Below are 16,311 nucleotides of genomic sequence, written 5' to 3'. Positions count from 1 at the left end.
GCTTACATTTTTACATAAGAACGCACATGACCTATTGTTCAAAGGCGTCTAACCCCAAACAACAACAACAAATCTTCAGGGAGGTTACGACGTTGGTAGACCTTAGGATGAAAATTCGAGGCAAATTTCGAGGATTAGTTGGATACTGAACTGAAAAGTTTAAATTTGACAATGTAGAAGGATGCAATAATTTTAGAAGAATAGTTTCTGCAGTCACAGATGGTGTCTTCGAAAAGAAAATTAGAAAGGCAGCCAGGATTACTAGCGGAAATGCTTTATGTTTAGTAGAGAGGAGGAAGGGTTTGTACATGAACTTGTTGAGTGATATATGATGTAGCATTAAAATGTGAATTAAAGAGATGCAAATGGACCTTAAAATGTGAATTAAGAGAAATGTAAAGGAAGTGGAGAAAGCACTAAAACGTGAATTAAAGAGGTGCCAATGGACCTTGAAATGTGAATTAAGAGAAACGTAAATTAAGTTGAGAAAGCATTAAAGTGTGAATTAAAGAGGTGCAAATGGACCTTAAAATGTGAATTAAGAGAAATGTAAAGGAAGTGGAGAAAGCATGAAAGTGTGAATTAAAGAGGTGCAAATGGACCTTAAAATGTGAATTAAGAGAAATGTAAAAGAAGTGGAGAAAGCATTAAAGTGTGAATTAAAGAGGTGCAAATGGACCTTAAAATGTGAATTAAGAGAAATGTAAAGGAAGTGGAGAAAGCATTAAAGGTTGAATTAAAGAGGTGCGATGTGGACTTCAAAATGTGAATCAATAGAAATGTAAAGGAAGCGGAGAAAGCATCAAAACATGAATTAAAGAGGTGGAAATGGACCTTAAAATGTGAATTAAGAGAAATGTAAAGGAAGTGGAGAAAGCATTAAAGTGTGAATTAACGAGGTGCGAAGTGGACCTTAAAATATGCAGAGCTACAGGAAAAGATATTGAAAAGATTGAAAAAGTTTGTGACACTTCGGATATGAGGTAAGATTTGGTTTATGTGGAGGAGTTAGTGACAGTACTAAAAGGGTTAAAAAATAATAAGGCACCAGAAGCTTATAATAGCGTAAATGAGTTTTTATAAATATAGTTATTGTAAGGTTAGAGATAAGTTACTGAATATTATGGATGCGATTTTTGAAAAAGGGGAGGTACCAAGCGATTTTAACAACTTTAGGAAAACTAATTAAACCCCTCCACAAGAAAGGTGATAAGAATGAACGTGGTAATTATAGAGGCATTAGCCTGGTTTCCATGGAAAACGAATTACTTAGAATAGTGATTCTTTTTAGTCTTAAAGATGATGTAGATAAAGTTTTAAATGAAGAACAGTGTGGTTTTATGACGGGTTCAGGATGCCTCGACCAAATTTTTATGTTTAGATTAATAATTGAGAAGTGCCTGAGTCATCAAATGCCTTTAGTCCCCAGACTGGTAGATCATGAGTAAGCACGATTCAGCGGATAGAGGAGCTTTAGGGAAGGTCCTATCCTTGCATAGTATACAGGATATATATTTTAGCGTGAATAGTTTTATATACGAGAATAACATTGCTCCCATTAAGGTAACAATGACGTTGGTACCTGGTTTCGTTTTAGTTTGTGACATTTTGGATGTGAAGAGATTTTTTTCGTGAGGAAGAGTTAGTGACAGTGCTAGAAGTGTTAAAGAATAATAAAGCACCAGATAGGTCCTTGAGACAACTAGGATGTCAATTTTTCAAATATTTAAAAATCCCCTTCAATATTCCCAGGTTCGAACAAAATACTCTACACAGTTCCTGAGATACTGCAGATAGTCTTTTTGATAAACTGGATGCACATTTTGTCATTTGATCAAGTTAAACATTTACAGAAACGTTCGCTGATAATTCCAGCGCAAAGCCCTTAAATGTTTTTGAGATAATGCATATAAACCTTCTTCAAACTTATGATAAACATCCCCCATAACTTGCCCTTTAGCCGTTCCTGATATTTTCCAGATGCGCCCTTTCGACTATCTTGATGTACATAGTTTCTTCGGATTTTACTTAATATTTCCTTAAACTTTCCTTGAAACATTAATCTTAATAAAATTTACCCCTTTAAGATCAAACATGCCCCCTTCTTAATAATACAGTCTATTCTTAAAATAATGCGCAATTTGCGCGCTTTAAACCCTTGTCCCAGAGCCTAAGAAGAACATTTATGTGACCTTTCAATAATTGTGAACCAAGTTATTATTTCAAAATTTGGATCGATTGTCTTTGGCATCGATGGTGACAGAAATCCAAAAAGAATATGCGAAGGGAGGAATACCCTCCAATGACCAAAAACTCTTAAAAAGAACAATAAAGCATACAAGTTTTAATCAAATAAGGCATCTCTTTCCGTACAAACTGAACTGAGAAAAAATATAGTGCCTTGAAGCATAATAGAACTGCGTGTGGCTCTTTCGGCCATGTTGAGTACAAGAAAAACAAATTCGACCGCAACACTCATAAAGACACTTGACTGCCAACATCCCCCCCCCGATTTTTTTTTGAACCAAGAATTGAACCAAGCCAACTATTCGCCCACCTTAAGATATTTTTGTTACTTAATTTTTTTTTTTTTAATGAAGTTTATTTTTCGTTTAAAAAAACTACTGCCAAAATTATTTTAAGACAGGGTTCCTTGGAAACAGTCTCATGAAGAGGCAGGGGGAATTTCATCTATTTAAACAGCATTCACCTTCCTGTGATCCCCTATGAAAACAAAGATATTTTTAATTAAATGACATACCTTCATCACTGATAACATCTATATCAGAATCGGAAGATTCAACGTAAATGGTATTTTCCTTCCTTTGCCTCAGATTTGGTTTTTCTTGAACATCTGGTATTGATTGAACTACTGATAAATACTCCTTTTTTACTTTCTTTTCACTCTTTCTTGATAGAAAACCAACTTTGAAATCTAGAAATGAAAGAGGGGATTTCTAGTAAAAGTTTTATAGCCTTGCTTAAAGCAGTCTGTAAACTGACTTTGTACAGTATTTGTATAGTGTCATTCGTTTCGCACCTTCGTAACAAATTGAATTCAAGATTGGAGTCGTTACTTTTTTCACAATTGACTTATTTTTATTGTTTGACATCTTACCTTAGACCCTCCTGTGCCTCCAGAGGCATACCTTACCAGCCTTGTCATATCTGTCAATAAGAAAAAACAAAGTTTAATAATAATATAAGGTTTTCTGAACTTTGAGGTCATAATTCTATTTCGAAAATGGAAAATTAAAATGATAGAAAATCAACTTTAAAAGCCTGAATCACAACAAATTTGTTCCAAGCTATTCTCTACTAATACTCTTCTATTTCTCTTCTGTTCTCTTCTATTCTTTATCAGATTCTCTAATTCTCTAATTCTAGATTCACTGATTCTCTTCTATTCTTTTATCAGATTCCTGTTACAGATAGAAAACGACTGTTTCAAGCTTCCATCTTTTAGAGTTATAAATAATGATGCACTAACTCGTGACTCTGATTGGTCAATCAAGAATTCTATTATTGAAAGTTAAACAGTGTTCAATTCGAGAAAATTCTGAACAGCGTATACAATTGGCACTGCATTCTTGCGTAATTTTGCCACCAACTGTGATAATATATTAGCCCAAGCATAAATTTTTTTTACAATCAATTTTGTATAAAAACCATCTATAGATAATGAGTTCGCACTCGCCATTAACATACCCAGTTAAATTCAACTTACAACCCTTAGCAGTCCCTGAGATATCACAGATATGCCCTTTTAACAATTTTTGATGCACACTGTTTTCTCGTTTAGTTAAACACACACACAAAACGTGCCCTGACAGTTTCAACGTAATATGCTCAGTTGTTCTAGGGATACTGCACAGACAAAGTTTTGATTATTTTGATGCACATAGTGCGTTTTGAGATATCACAGATATGCCCTTTTCACTATTTTTGATGCACACTGCTTTCTCGTTTAGTTAAACACACACAAAACGTGCCCTGACAGTTTCAACGTAATCTGCTCAGTTGTTCTAGGGATACTGCACAGACAAAGTTTTGATTATTTTGATGCACATAGTGCGTTTTGAGATATCACAGATATGCCCTTTTAACAATTTTTGATGCACACTGTTTTCTCATTTAGTTAAACACAAACACAAAACGTGCCCTGACAGTTTCAACGTAATATGCTCAGTTGTTCTAGGGATACTGCACAGACGAAGTTTTGATTATTTTGATACACATAGTACGTTTTGACTTAGTTTTACTTCACCATCAACTTGCTTTAAAGTTTCAACTTATTACCCTGGTCTGTTTTTGGGGTATCGCATCAACGTCATTTTGACGACCCGGGTGCACTGTAATTGTAGATTTAGTTGCATATTAGCAGTAGTAGTAGCAGCCCTGAAAGCATCAACATTATACCCTCAGCCACTCTTGAGATATTGCTGTAATGACACTTTGACAATCTACATGCACATATTGCCTTTCGATTTCGTCTTCAACCTCAGCCAAATCTTAGTGAAAGTTTCAACTTAATTCTCTATTATGTTGCTGCAATTACTACATCTGTCATTTTGAAAACAACAACGCACTCATGCTTTTGATTTAACTCAATAGTAGAAGTAGTAGTAACGGGGCTACGGCCAGAACAAGGAAAAAAAAACCCAGCCAGTAGCCTGGTTTCAGTGAAAAGAGGAGTTGGTAATTGGTTTGGGACAGGGGTCTATGGTGTGACTCTGTAAGCCAAGCCAGAGTCGACATAGCTAGAAATGGGTACCTAGAGTTATGTGGTGAAGATAAGCAGGATGGGTTCGCGGAAGCAGAAGATTGCTGCTCCCCCGCCCTATTGAACTTCCTGGCTGATGGGCCACGAAATGGAGATCAGGACCGTCAGTTTGGACCTTGAGAATCTAGTGCCGTCATACTTTACTTAAAGAGCTTTTAGAAGCTGTTCTCCCGAATATCTTGGTTCATTTAAAAGCTATCTTGTTTTTTAACAGTTAGACTATCCTATTAAATTCGTAAATGAATGAATAGAAAATAGACAGAGTAAACATAACAATAAAATAAACGAAATGCCACAGTCTTCCGAATCGAAAATTACTAATATTTATATCTCTTTACCATATGTACCTGGTATAGGTGGAAAAACTTAAAACAAAATTATGCAAATAAAACATTGATGTTTGCTTTGAATCAATTAGACCATTTAGTAACTTTCTGAATTCTTGGAAGGATCGGACTCGTGGGAATTTAGGGAGTGGTGTCCGTAGCATTCCTTGCTCGTGTGGAAAATTTTATATTGGCTAAACCCACCAACATTTTGTGAAACAGTTTATGAGCATCGTAATTCAATCAATAAGACTCTAAAATTGATACTTTTGTTTTGGATTTGGCGGAACACACTTGAGAAGGCCATAGCCATTTCTAACGATAGAGGCTTAAAAAAATGGGCTAGAAAAACCATTGAAACAAAACATATGCTTGCTAATCTTTCCCTAAAAGAGATATGGATAACTCAAATATTGATTGAATTTATTCCGTTATTTTTAAAAATAATAATGTTAATCATAATGCAAATACGATCTCGCAAAATGACCAGGGGACTAAAGTAAACACTAGACCAAGAAGAAATACTGTAGCATTGAATACCAACAAAAATATTAATTAACAACAAAATCATGAATTTAATATTCACTTTTATTTTTGAATGCAGTTGCTTCTGTGTGTTCACTGAACTACATGTAATTGTTTACAGAAATACTCTTCGGTGTTGAATCACAATAGCATTAATTGTAAATACACAGATATTGGTTTGTTTCTTTTTGTATTGTTTTAAGATTTTAGATTTTAATTAATTGTATAGATTATTTTAGATTTTATCCTTAGCTCTTTAATTTAATTTCTTTTATATTTAGCAGTGAAGACGCATTGTTTTATACAGGCGGAATATCCGCCGTTTAGTTTATTTTTCCGTCTAAGGGTCGTAGTCCCGTTCTTCATCGTAAGATTTTTTTGTCTTAGTTGCGGAAGGAGCAAGATTAAAACTTCAACGAACAAAAAACTATTCAGAAAATGAAAGGGGCTGTACCAGTGTCCATCCCTTGCTTATGTTACACTAATTTTTGTGTGTGCTTTAAATGATTCTTATTCCAATGCAACGGCCCTTGTGCTTTCGTTAAAATTCAGAATTTCGGAAGTAGTCCAGACCCACTGCCCTCCTACCTGTGTCTCTTTTGTTTAATTTGGTGCTTCGTATTTGGGTGCTTCTTTGAGTTAGTTGTTATGTTCGGTACGTTCTTGTTCTAAAACTGAAACCTTCCTAACTTTTTCATTTGTTTTCTTTTGCTTGCACTGGAACAAAACTTTGTCACGCACCAGACTTCTGGTAACAATTATTCTTACTAATATCAAATTTTGAAAACGAAAAATTCTTTTTCAGCTGAAACTAAGAAGCAATATTGAAACTTAAAACAACAAAATTTATTCTGTAAATTAGGGAAACTCCCCTCTCCTCTTCTATCCCCACCAACATGCTCATACCCTACCTTTGAAGATCAAAACGGTATACTAAAGTAATAAAGTTTTCATTATCATGGCGAGGCTCAATTATACTTTCAATATGTGCAGAGCCAATTTTCAGTGAATATATAAGCATATTAAAGCAAGTGTAAGCCATTCCAAGACTTGGGTTGACCTGGAATCAGTTTGAAAAAGGGTTGACCTGAAATTAATTTGAATCATAGTGAACATTACAACAGTAATAAATAAATACCTTGGCAGTATCCATCAATGGTAGAATTGTAAAAAACTTCTTGCTTAGCCTTTTCACTGCTTTTCTTGCATTCATTACCAGTAAATATGAATCCATTAATATCCCCAGACAAATGATTCTCCACAATTACATGTTCCTTCATATTATTAACGTTCGGACATAAACAAATGGGGCATTTCTTTTTTTTATCAGCTTCATGTTCTATATAGTGAATGGCAAAATCTGAGTAGTTATCTATTTTTTTACGACAAACTTCACAGTTAAATGACGACCCTGTTTCACAGTTTGTAGACTTATGAAGTTGTAAGAAATAGAAAGAATTTTCAATCTTTCCGCAAGCACTACACCGCCATCTACCACAGCAGTTTTCTTCAATGGTGCGTTTTGTTAGCTGTTCTATCTCAACAGTTGTTTTTAAATAGATTTTTTCACCTTGTTTCGACTGGTTGGATACACTTGGCAACCAAATAGTTTCTCCAGTATTTGACAAATCTTTCACAAGTCTACTACGTTTCTTCTGAGAACGACCATTACGGAAAGAGCCTAAAAGATTAGAGGAAAATGTAAGCTAAACGAATTATCAGCCGATAGTCAATATTAATATAATAATTTATTTCTCAAGCCTCTCAATACAAAATTTCCACATAACTGACACCTTATCAAAAAAAATGTTATGGAAGGGCATAGAGCGGATCGACTATGGCACGATTGCCATTTAACGTCGTCCTACGTTGAAAGTCTCGAAATATGGTATGTTTATGTTTAGGCTATTGGAGAAGGCTTCCAGTGATTTAATCTTTTCGACCAAACAGTCAGATTCCATGTGAAAAAGGTAGAGTGTAAAAAGAACACTGTTACGGATAGATACAGTAAACTAGAACTTAAGGAATGTTGGAACTTCAGAGCTTTCTGTCTTGTGTATTATACTCCTCCTCCCCCTGGTCAAATAGCCATACCAATTCTCAAATTTTGACAACTTCAAATTTGTTTCTTTTTTGAGGGAGGGGATTTCTCAGACTCTCAAAAAGGATTAGATGCAACTGTTTTTTAAAGCCAGGTCTAAAGGCTTCGCTACCCTGTGCTCAAGTTAGCTATATAATACTGTTTAACCTCCACTAAAACCTAATGCAGGGTTTTAAAAGCTATTTATAGGAAAAGATGTCATTTTAGTTATCCTGTCAGCAGGGGAAGAAGAGCAATCAATTGTCCTGCGAGGGGAAAGATTACGAAACAAAACTTGTTTTGTGACTGACATATTACTTCCCCCCCTTACTGTTCAATAAATTTACTGGAATAAAAGTGCCGTCTTATATATGTGCCTTATATGCGTCTTATATAGTGCCGTCTATATATGTCATATGTTATATACTATGGCTGATGCTCTGTTCTTTTTTTCGTAAAATGAGTAACAAGTTAGTAAACAACAATTAGCAGCTTTCTCATTAATCATGAGCCCTACTATTCCCAATACCCATTTGTAGATATTCATCTACATATATTGTCTACCCATTGTAGATATTCCCAATACCGAACATTTTTTCAGTCGGCAATATTGACATCGCTTTCGGTTGACTCTGTTGCCCACACATTTCTTTTCTCGGGGGCATTCATAGTTTACAACACTGCTTTTGTATTCTTCTAAAAAATCACTTACAAGCTCCACAGGTTATGATTCAATAATGGACAGCACTTGACTTATTCCCATATACCTTGTAGAGGAATATGGGAAGAGGAAAAAACCGAAAAGAAATTTTAAGCGGAAAAAACCGAAAAGAAATTTCAAAACTAATTAGGGTTGAAAAAATTAGTAAATAAAAACTGTTGAAAATATTAGCAAAAACAAAGGCCCATCAGCGTAAAAGGTTTGAGACAGACGGTACATTTAAAAAATTTCATTAAGCCCCCTCGCACTTGAGGCCACGTTTATGACAATTCTGCTCAATTTTTTCGCGTTCGAGAATTCACTGACTTTCAAATATTTGAAGCATATGAGATACTGCACCAAAAATATTATCATTTAAAAATTAAGAGCCTACAAAAGCTGGGCAGTGCTTGGAGATGGTATAATCCACCGAAACAAATATCCCATGGTTCAAAGCATTTCCTAGAGAAGCTTCAAGAACTGAGCACTTCCTTGAACAAGGTAAAAAATGGGTGCATATCGCTGAAAACCGTCAGTCTCAACAGCCTAAAGTACCTGTCTTATAGCTTCAAAATCAGTTTGGAAAAAAAAATCTGCCTTCCTTTCTTCTTAGAAGTTGGCATTGGGGGATGGTTTTACATTGCATGTTTTACATTACATTCCTAGTTTAAAGAAAATGTTATCTGACTATCTTTCATTTAAAAAGCTGGCAAGGAATAAGGACTATAAAGAATTTGTTAGGAACATAGGCATTTTTTGTATATAGTTACCACTTACTATTTTCAGCAAAATCAGATAACATCTTTTGTGTGACAAACAATAGACTGTTTTATCTTCACAATAAATAACTTAACTTTTTTGGACAAAAGAGGGTCTGAAGTCTATAAAAGAGAAAAGAGGGTATACCATCAGGGGTAATGAGCTCTGTGGAAAATGCATACCGAATAAACAAAAGCCTACATAAATATGTAAAACCCCTCCCCTCTTTTTCTCTTAGTCTATAACAGACTAGTGAATAATATGCAACCGGAATTTTATCCTTGTTATTTTATGACGATTTTATGCATTAATTCCTTCAGTAGGTTAGTTAATTTACTGATTTTTCGTTTACTAATTAACATTATTCTTTTAAACCTTCTGGAAACATACAGAAATTCCAAGAATTTTCTTCCTTCACACATTATCCTTCACTATTCTTAACACATTATATTATCCTTCATACATTACAAAACTACCCTTCAAACATTATAAAATTATCCTTCACACATTATAAAATCATCCTTCACACATTACAAAATTATCTTTCACACATTACGGAAATTAGAATTCCATGAAAGAAAGAATAATGTCATGTTTCATACATACTGAGACCAAGTGCGTTAAAATCCCAGCTTATGCTTTATTCGATAAAAATTAGCCTAATGTAAAATAAACACAAGAATGGAAAGGCTTTGTATTCTTTCTACTTTAAAGCATACCTTCTTCCTTTAGTGTGAAAGTGCCAACCAGAGCCTGAGATGATTTGCAAGGACTGCTCTTAGGAGCGTTGAAGCCCTAGGATGAAGGAGAAAATTTGAAAGACTTTTGTGTTCTTTCTATTTGGAAGCATACCTTCTTCCTTTATTGTGAAAGAGCCAACCAGAGCCTGAGATGAGTTGCAAGGACTGCTCTTAGGAGTGTCGAAGCCAAAGGATGCAGGAGAAAAATTTGAAAATTGGAAAGGCTTTTGTATTCTTTCTATTTGAAAGCATATCTCCTTCCTTTAATGTGAAAGAGCCAACCAGAGCCTGAGATGAGTTGCAAGGACTGCTCTTAGGAGCGTCGAAGCCATAGGATGAAGGAGAAAAACTTGAAAATTGGAAAGGCTTTTGTATTCTTTCTATTTGAAAGCATATCTTCTTCCTTTAATGTGAAAGAGCCAACCAGAGCCTGAGATGAGTTGCAAGGACTGCTCTTAGGAGCGTTGAAGCCATAGGATGAAGAAGAAAAATTTGAAAATTGGAAAGGCTTTTGTATTCTTTCTATTTGAAAGCACACCTTCATTCCTTTAGTGTGAAAGAGCCAACCACAGCCCGAGATGAGTTGCAAGGACTGCTCTTAGGAGCGTTGAAGCCATAGGATGAAGAAGAAAAATTTGAAAATTGGAAAGGCTTTTGTATTCTTCTATTTGAAAGCATATCTTCTTCCTTTAATGTGAAAGAGCCAACCAGAGCCTGAGATGAGTTGCAAGGACTGCTCTTAGGAGCGTTGAAGCCATAGGATGAAGAAGAAAAATTTGAAAATTGGAAAGGCTTTTGTATTCTTTCTATTTGAAAGCATATCTTCTTCCTTTAATGTGAAAGAGCCAACCAGAGCCTGAGATGAGTTGCAAGGACTGCTCTTAGGAGCGTTGAAGCCATAGGATGAAGAAGAAAAATTTGAAAATTGGAAAGGCTTTTGTATTCTTTCTATATGAAAGCATATCTTCTTCCTTTAATATGAAAGAGCCAACCAGAGCCAGAGATGAGTTGCAAGGACTGCTCTTAGGAGCTTCGAAGCCATAGGACAAAGGAGAAAATCTAAAAATTGGAAAGGCTTTTGTATTCTTTCTATTTGAAAGCACACCTTCATTCCTTTAGTGTGAAAGAGCCAACCACAGCCCGAGATGAGTTGCAAGGACTGCTCTAGGGAGCGTTGAAGCCATAGGATGAAGAAGAAAAATTTGAAAATTGGAAAGGCTTTTGTATTCTTTCTATTTGAAAGCATATCTCCTTCCTTTAATGTGAAAGAGCCAACCAGAGCCTGAGATGAGTTGCAAGGACTGCTCTTAGGAGCGTTGAAGCCCTAGGATGAAGGAGAAAAGTTTGAAAAAAATTGAAAATTTGAAAGACTTTTGTGTTCTTTCTATTTGGAAGCATACCTTCTTCCTTTATTGTGAAAGAGCCAACCAGAGCCTGAGATGAGTTGCAAGGACTGCTCTTAGGAGTGTCGAAGCCAAAGGATGAAGGAGAAAAATTTGAAAATTGGAAAGGCTTTTGTATTCTTTCTATTTGAAAGCATATCTCCTTCCTTTAATGTGAAAGTGCCAACCAGAGCCTGAGATGATTTGCAAGGACTGCTCTTAGGAGCGTTGAAGCCCTAGGATGAAGGAGAAAAGTTTGAAAAAAATTGAAAATTTGAAAGACTTTTGTGTTCTTTCTATTTGGAAGCATACCTTCTTCCTTTATTGTGGAAGAGCCAACCAGAGCCTGAGATGAGTTGCAAGGACTGCTCTAAGGAGTGTCGAAGCCATATGATGAAGGAGAAAAATTTGAAAATTGGAAAGGCTTTTGTATTCTTTCTATTTGAAAGCATATCTCCTTCCTTTAATGTGAAAGAGCCAACCAGAGCCTGAGATGAGTTGCAAGGACTGCTCTTAGGAGCGTCGAAGCCATAGGACAAAGGAGAAAATCTAAAAATTGGAAAGGCTTTTGTATTCTTTCTATTTGAAAGCATACCATCTTCCTTTAGTGTGAAAGAGCCAACCAGAGCCCGAGATGAGTTGCAAGGACTGCTCTAGAGAGCGTCAAAGCCATAGGATGAAGGAAAAAAATTTGAAAATTGGAACGGCTTTTGTATTCTTTCTATTTGAAAGCATACCTTCTTCCTTTAATGTGAAAGAGCCAACACGAGCCTGAGATGAGTTGCAAGAACTGCTATTAAGAGTGTCAAAGCCAATGGATGAATGAGAAAGATTTGAAACTTTCATGGGCTCATCATTCTTAATTTGTGAAGGATCCATATTTCCTGAAAGATAAAGTGACTAAATGACACAAAAAGTATAACAGAACACATTGTAAAATAAAACGTGCAGTAAACTGTGTAATGAACCCTTTACAGTATTTATTAATGTTCATTATTAAATTATTATATTTATTATATTATTTATTTTATTACATTATTTTATTACAATACATTATTTAATAATGTATTGTATTTTATAATTTTATAATTATTTTACAATTATAATATACATTATTATAATTTTATTACATTATTTATATTTATGTTCATTCTCTCAAAGGAGAAGCCTTGGCTTGAAAATCGCCTTGTACACATCGCTTGGGCTATTATTCATATTAAATTAAAAAAAAAGTTTTCCTTTAACTGAAAGTAAGGAGCGACATCAAAACTTAGAAGGAACAGAAATTACATGAAAGGGGCTGTCCCCTCCTCAACACTCCGCTCTTTAAGCTAAAGTTTTTTATTGTTTTAAAAAGTAAAGTCGTGAGAAAGAGTAAAACTTTAGCGTAAAGATTGGGGCGTTGAGGAGGAGACAGCCTCTTTCATATACGGAATAATTTCTGTTAGTTTTAAGTTTTGATGTTGCTCCTTGCTTTCAGTTAAAGAAGCTTGTTTTTTAATTTAATTTTGAACGTTTTTGAATTAATGCAGGTTTTGAATTTAGCTTACATTTAGCTTTTTTCCACATTTACATTTTGAATAATGCAGGTTTTAAATAATTAAAACGAAATTCGCTTATTAATTTTACTTTTTTAACTAACAATAACCTTATAGTAACCAAAGTTTAATTTTTGTTCCAGTTATTTAAGAATGACTCCTGAACCAGAAAGGCTGTTTAATTGGAATAATAGCCTCTTTAAAGGTTAAAAAAGAAACTTTAGCGTCAGAGCGAGCTATTGAGGAGAGACAAACCCTCTCGTATACGTAATATTTTCTGTTCGTTATTATGCTGCTTCTTAGTTTCAGTTGAAAAAACCTGTTTTTTATTTAATTGCTGATCTTTTTTGAATAATATGGGAAATCCAGCTCCCCCTCCATAGAAAAATCTCTTTCCCCACGAGAGATTTCTCCATGGAAAGATTTTCCCAAGAAACAAATTAGCGATATTTGCGGAACTAATTTCGTAAGGCATAGTAACAGAACAGACAAAGAGGTCGAAACTATTTTCATGAAAATGAAAGTCACAAGTTGAGCAATTCTCAAATGACTGAAATGAATGAATGAATGAAAAGATCTTTGACACCCTCATATACGTAATAATTTATGTTCGTTTTAAGTTGTAATGTTGTTGCTTCCTTTCAGTTTGAAAAAAAACTTCTTTTCTTTTTTTTATTAACAATTACAAGCCGAAGACATACCTTATCTTTGGTTTATTATCACATAAAAATCATAGTTATGAGGCTGCTAGAAATAAAATTAAATGCTAAAATTGGCCAAAAAAAAAAAATAACACAAATAAATTATTGTTTTTATCGGCCATTATTTAACAAAATTCGAACTTTAGCGTAAAGAACAAGATATTGGGAGAACTCCCTCATATACGTTATACGAGAATCACAAAGGCCGTTTAATTAAAATAAATAGCTCTTTTTTAATTACTAAAAATACTTTGGAGTAGCGAGCAAGGTATTGACGAGGGGACAAACCCCCTCATATAGGTCATAATTTCTGTTCTTTTTAATGTTGCTGCTTACTTTTAGTTGAAAAAACTTGTTTTTTTCGTTCAATTTCTGATTGTTCTTTAAATAATTCTGGGAAATACAGCACCCCCTTCATGGAAATTCTCTTCCCCCATGGAAAGATCCTCCCGCGTAACCCTCTCTCCCTGAGCCTAGTTCCCCTCCAATTTTTTTGGTCACTTAAAAAGGGCACTTTCAATTTTGTTCGAATGAACCCTCTCGCGACATTCTAGAAGCACTGGGTCGATACAATCACCATGAAAAAAAAACAACAAATAAACACGTATCTGTGATTTTTCCTCTAGCCCAATAATACGAAATTCCAAATTTGAAACCTCGACAACAGGATTCTCTTATACACTGAATCTGATTGTGTGACTTTCATTAAGATTCTATGACTTTTAGGTGTTTTCTCCCCTTTTTCGAAAATGCGGCAAATTTTCTTAGGCTCGTAACTTTTGATAGGTAGGATTAAACTTGATAGAACTTATATGTTTAAAATCAGCATAAAAATTTGATCCTTTTGATGTATCTATTGGTATCAAAATTTAGTTTTTCGGAGTTTCGGTTACCATTGAGCCGGGTCACTCCTTACAGTTCGTTACAACGAATTGTTAGATATCAAAATTTTGAAGAAAATAAAAGTATTGAAAAAAAAAATAAATTGCTGGCAAGCTAAGTTCCAACTTTACCACGTGAAATTTTGGTTTTAACATATTACAAGCTCATATTTTGACAGGTTTTTGTTTACGTACTTTACTTATACTGAAATTATACAACATTACAACAACTCATGCATTTGTTTTTACTCTATAACAGCTGAAAGTTGTTTGATTTCATAGTTTTGGTTTTGTTCAACATTCTGAATACTCCGTTTTGACTGAAAAAAAAAGTTGTAGAGGAGATTGTTGTGAACTGCTTTGTCTCTGAGAGGTTTGTTTAATGGTTCATGATCAATTGAAGTTTTAACTTAAAACTACCAGAAGTTATTTGGCTTGAAGCATTCCTTACCAAATCTGCTGACGAACTATGTCAGCTTCAAGCATTAAAATGAACAAGAGCTGGGAAAAATGAACAAGAGCTAAGAGCTCATATGGCAGTTGTGATGAGATCGGAAGAGCCAAGAGCTCATATGATATGAGCTCTAGCAAAATTCTAAGAATCAATAGATTGCTTTAAAAGGAATATCAGAGGCTTAATGCCGGTCAGAATTTAAAATAAGAGCTCTGAGTCACGAGGTCCTTCTAAATATCAAAATTCATTAAGATCTGATCACCCACTCGTAAGTTAAAAATGCCTCAATTTTTTCTCTCCCTTCAGCCCAACAGATGGTCGAATCGGGAAAAACGACTTTATCAAGTCAATTTGTGCAGCTCCTTGACACGCCTACCAATTTTCATCGTCCTAGCACGTCCAGAAGCACCAAACTCGCCAGAGCAATGAACCCCACCCACTAACTCTCCCAAAGAGAGCGAATCCAGTCCGGTTATGTCTATCACATATCTATGACATTTATAAGCGCTTCCCAAGATTTTCGGTTTCCCCCTCTGACTTCCCCCAATGCCAACAGATCTGGTCAGGATTTGTAAATAAGAGCTCTGAGACATGAGTTCCTTCTAAATATCAAATTTCATTAAGATCTGGTCACCCGTTCTTAAGTTAAAAATACCTCAATTTTTGTAAGCTTTCCAATTTAACAACCCCCAGCTCCCCCAAAGAAAGCGGATCCACTCCAATTATGTCAATCTCGTATCTATAACTTGTGCTTATTCTTCCCATCAAGTTTCATCCCGATCTCTCCATTCTAAGCGTTTTCCAAGATTTCCGGTTTCAAAGATTTCTGTCTCCTCCCTCCAACCCTCTATGTCCATGGATCTAATTCGAATTGACAATGGAGCATCTCAGACATAAGATTCTTCTATGTATCAAGATTCAATAAGATCAGATCACTCATTCGTAAGATACCTCGATTTTCACGTTTTCGATTCCCCTCCAATTCCGGTTATCCCCTCCAACTCCCCCCAATGTCACCGGATCTGGTCGACATTTAAAATGAGAGTCCTAAAGCACAAGATCCTACTAAATATTAAGTTTCAATAAGATCGGATCGCCCGTTCGTAAGTTACAAATACCTAATTTTTTCTATTTTTCTGAATTATCCCCCCCCCCCAACTCCACCAAAGAGAACGGATCCGATTCGGTTACATCAGTCACGTATCTTGGACTTGTGCCTATTCTTCCAACCAAGTTTCATCCTGATCTCTCCGCTTTAAGCGTTTTCCAAGATTTCCAGTTCGCCCCCCCCCCCCTCAAACGACAATGGATCCAGTCGGGATTTAAAATAAGAGATCTGAGTTAAGAGGTCCTTCTAAATATGAAATTTCATTAAGATCCAATCACTCCTTCGTAAGTTAAAATACCTCATTTTTTCTAATTTTTCAGAATTACCTTTCTAC

At 35.2% G+C, this 16,311-nt stretch overlaps 1 protein-coding gene across 1 annotated transcript in view; it reads right to left on the bottom strand.

Moving 5' to 3' along the window:
- LOC136028020 (zinc finger protein 845-like) overlaps positions 1-16,311 on the bottom strand; it is a 41,517-nt gene that overhangs the window by 4,777 nt on the left and 20,429 nt on the right. Inside the window, exons 5-7 of the mRNA XM_065705573.1 lie at positions 12,033-12,179; positions 6,773-7,315; positions 2,762-2,935 (exon numbers count right to left, since the gene is read on the bottom strand). Of these exons, the coding sequence (XP_065561645.1) occupies positions 2,762-2,935; positions 6,773-7,315; positions 12,033-12,179 (864 nt within the window). The remainder of the gene's footprint in view (positions 1-2,761; positions 2,936-6,772; positions 7,316-12,032; positions 12,180-16,311) is intronic.

This window comes from Artemia franciscana, chromosome 6, assembly GCF_032884065.1.
Source record: "Artemia franciscana chromosome 6, ASM3288406v1, whole genome shotgun sequence".
Lineage (NCBI taxonomy): Eukaryota > Metazoa > Arthropoda > Branchiopoda > Anostraca > Artemiidae > Artemia > Artemia franciscana.
This window is presented reverse-complemented; position numbering and strand designations above follow the sequence as displayed.